The 2,915-nt window shown below is 36.7% G+C and overlaps 1 protein-coding gene across 1 annotated transcript; it reads right to left on the minus strand.

The window, feature by feature from the left end:
• Window positions 1-869: 869 nt before the first annotated feature.
• LOC114756365 (protein NDR1-like) lies at window positions 870-1,442 on the minus strand. The gene has a single exon (XM_028945308.1). It carries the CDS (start codon window positions 1,440-1,442, stop codon window positions 870-872), a length of 573 nt encoding a protein of 190 aa, XP_028801141.1.
• Window positions 1,443-2,915: the final 1,473 nt, after the last annotated feature.

Consider the following 2,915-nt stretch of genomic DNA (forward strand, 5'->3'; position numbering starts at 1 on the left):
GGTGTTGTCTTTTCTAAAATATCCTTGCTAATTAAGTGTATTGACTAGAACTATTATTGTTAGAAGGGCTACTTTGAGAAAAAATGTATAATTATGAGAGACAAAGTGGATTGTGGTCTTATATTTAGGACTAAAATAAAAGTCAAACAGGGTCTTATATTAAGGAGGTAGTAATAAAAAGAATTATTTAATACTGTTGTGCCGGAATGACATTTCAGTTCCGGGACCTTCTTTTTTTTTTTGGCGGGGGGGGTCACCGCCCGCCATTTTATCCAAGACGGTATAGTTTGGAGGTGAAAGAGGGCAGCCGGAAAAGGAGAGAAGCCAATCTAATATATATACTCGTAGCATACTTATATGGCAATATGTGTGTGTGTGTCTGTGTGTGAGGGGCGTACTTAATAGTTGAGCGAAATTGATATTTCCTTTACTTGGAAGCTTTCCTCTCCCCATTAATACAAGAAATCGTTACTGGAAAAAATAAATGGTCCTGTTTGGCCCTTCTTCATTTATGATGTTTTATTCAAAACTAGTGCTAATTAAAGTTCATCATCAGACTTTATTATGACAGCATAATTTGTTGTCTATCTTTCTTAGGTTTCAAAACCGATGATCAAGGTGGACACAAACACTTACAGACGCAGATGGCTAAAATTACAGGAATTAAAGTTGAATGAAGCCCTTGAGGGATCGAGATGCAGATAGAGAAAGAGCTTCTTTTATACACAGACACACACGCGCGCACGAGACGCTTTGATTAACAACACATGCTACTTTTTTTCCCTAAAACTTCCTAGATGTAAGACTTAGTTTGCAATGTAATTTACGCTATAAACTAAGTCCTATATATTTAGGACAGGTGGTATAAACTAAGAGAAGGAGAGAAATATGGCTAGAGAGAGAAACAAGACATATACGAAAGGACCCAGAATCATCATAGTAGAGCATCCGGCGAGCAGTGGTGCGCCGGACACGATCACGGGGACCGTGTGCCAGAGTATGATATGTTTCTTCCCTGCTTTGTTTCCGGAATCATCGACAGGGACATTTGCTCCTCCCCATAAGCTCTGTCGTTTTGTGTACGGCCCGGAGTTCTTGTACTTCACCGACGTCATGAAATCCACCCGGAAATGTGTTTTCCCTTCCACTTTTTTTGCCGTCCGGTTAAGTCCACTGCCATCAATCTCGACGGAAGCCCGCTTAAGCTCATTCATCTCGTAGCCCTGGTAGAACCCTTCGATAGTATAATTCCCTATCGGCCTGGTCCTACTCTGATCTAGGAAAATGCCGAAGGTGATGTTGATGTTGTCGTACTCGATCCCATATTCTGTGTTTACGTTATCAAACTCCACCGTGGAGACGATGGTGGGGTTGGAAGAGGTCTTCAAGGTTTCGTTCAGAGCAGGAACGTTGAAGATCGTGACATAACATTTGGGTTCCATGGGTTCCAGCGATGGCCAAAGAAACAATGCTGGGAGACACAGACAGATTATGAAGCCAATATAACACATGCAACATGTTAATCCTACTAGGGACGCCATTGTCTTTCCCGGCCGGTGACCGGCGTGTCACCCGCACTTTCCGACGGCGACTTGAAGTGTAAAGCAAGTAGCTAAGTCTCACCCCCCACTTTCCGAAAGCGATTTGAAGTGTGAAACAATTGTGATATATATATATATATATATATATATATATATGGAGATGAATGAGAAGCCGGTGGTAAGAAATTTCCAGGAATCAAAAATGGGATTTTTTTTGTTGTTGCCAGAATCAAAAATAGGATGTTTGCAGGAATGAGAGATACGAGTAATGCGGAAAAAGGAAAGATGAATGAGGTATTCGAACGAATAATTACTGATGATCGCCGCCCTTGGTTAATGGGCAAACAACTTACCAGCACATTTCTGTCAACATTTCTTCTCCATTTCCTCAAACATTCAATAGTTGAGAATTAATATATGCAATAAATATAACCATGACACCTATCAAATCGGCCACTTAGCTTGGCTTCTCAAGTACTCTTTTCGTCCCTTATTATAATATCTTTTTAACTAAATTATGTGATCTAATAAAACAGTTAAAATAAGTTAAAAGCAATTAATATGTAGCAAATACAATTTTTTTTAATTATACCCCTATATATAAATAGGTAAATGTGAGAGAGTAATAGTAAGATAAATGAAGAAAAAGAATGCATTAAATTAGGAGTAAAATAAATAATAATGCATTAACTACCTAGACAAACTTAAAAAGGATATTATAAAAAGAGACAGATCCATTCAAAGAATTGGATCTAATTATAAGCGACAGAGTAGTATCTAACTAGAGGTTTGATCCCGAGAATCTCGTGGCTAACAGTAAATTTAAATTTAAGTATTTTGACTAGATTTAATAGGTATTTTTCTTAAATATATTTGTTCTTTAATTAATATTATAATGATATTATGTTTTCGCCAACAATATTATAATGAGGTTACTGTAATATATTAAATCTCAACCATTGTATGTTGACTCAATGGTAGAGATAATAAATGGAGAGGAAGTTAAATAGAAGCATTCCTTCCCCGCAAAGTTCCCCCCAGTATCAACTCAAAATATTAGTCAAATCAAAAGGATTTGATTGTTTAAAAAATTAATTCAATCAAATAGTTTTTTTTTGCCTGCCAACTAATTAAACAGTTATATTATATATTGGAAATAAACATTATTTTTATATTTGATAAGCCTAGTAAAGTAAGTAGTGCAATAGCCTGATGATGCCCACACCTAAAACACCATAGCCAGACAACGACCCATATTAGAAACATATATACTGATGTAACTGTCTGCGTTAATGCTATTACTAAACAATCGAACCGACACATTCTAAAGGGGTAAAATGAAAAGGAATGTAAAAGTGATCTCAGAAAATAAAA

The sequence above is a fragment of the Neltuma alba genome, unplaced genomic scaffold, assembly GCF_004799145.2.
Source record: "Neltuma alba isolate B1F8T4 unplaced genomic scaffold, ASM479914v2 tig00010389_pilon, whole genome shotgun sequence".
Lineage (NCBI taxonomy): Eukaryota > Viridiplantae > Streptophyta > Magnoliopsida > Fabales > Fabaceae > Neltuma > Neltuma alba.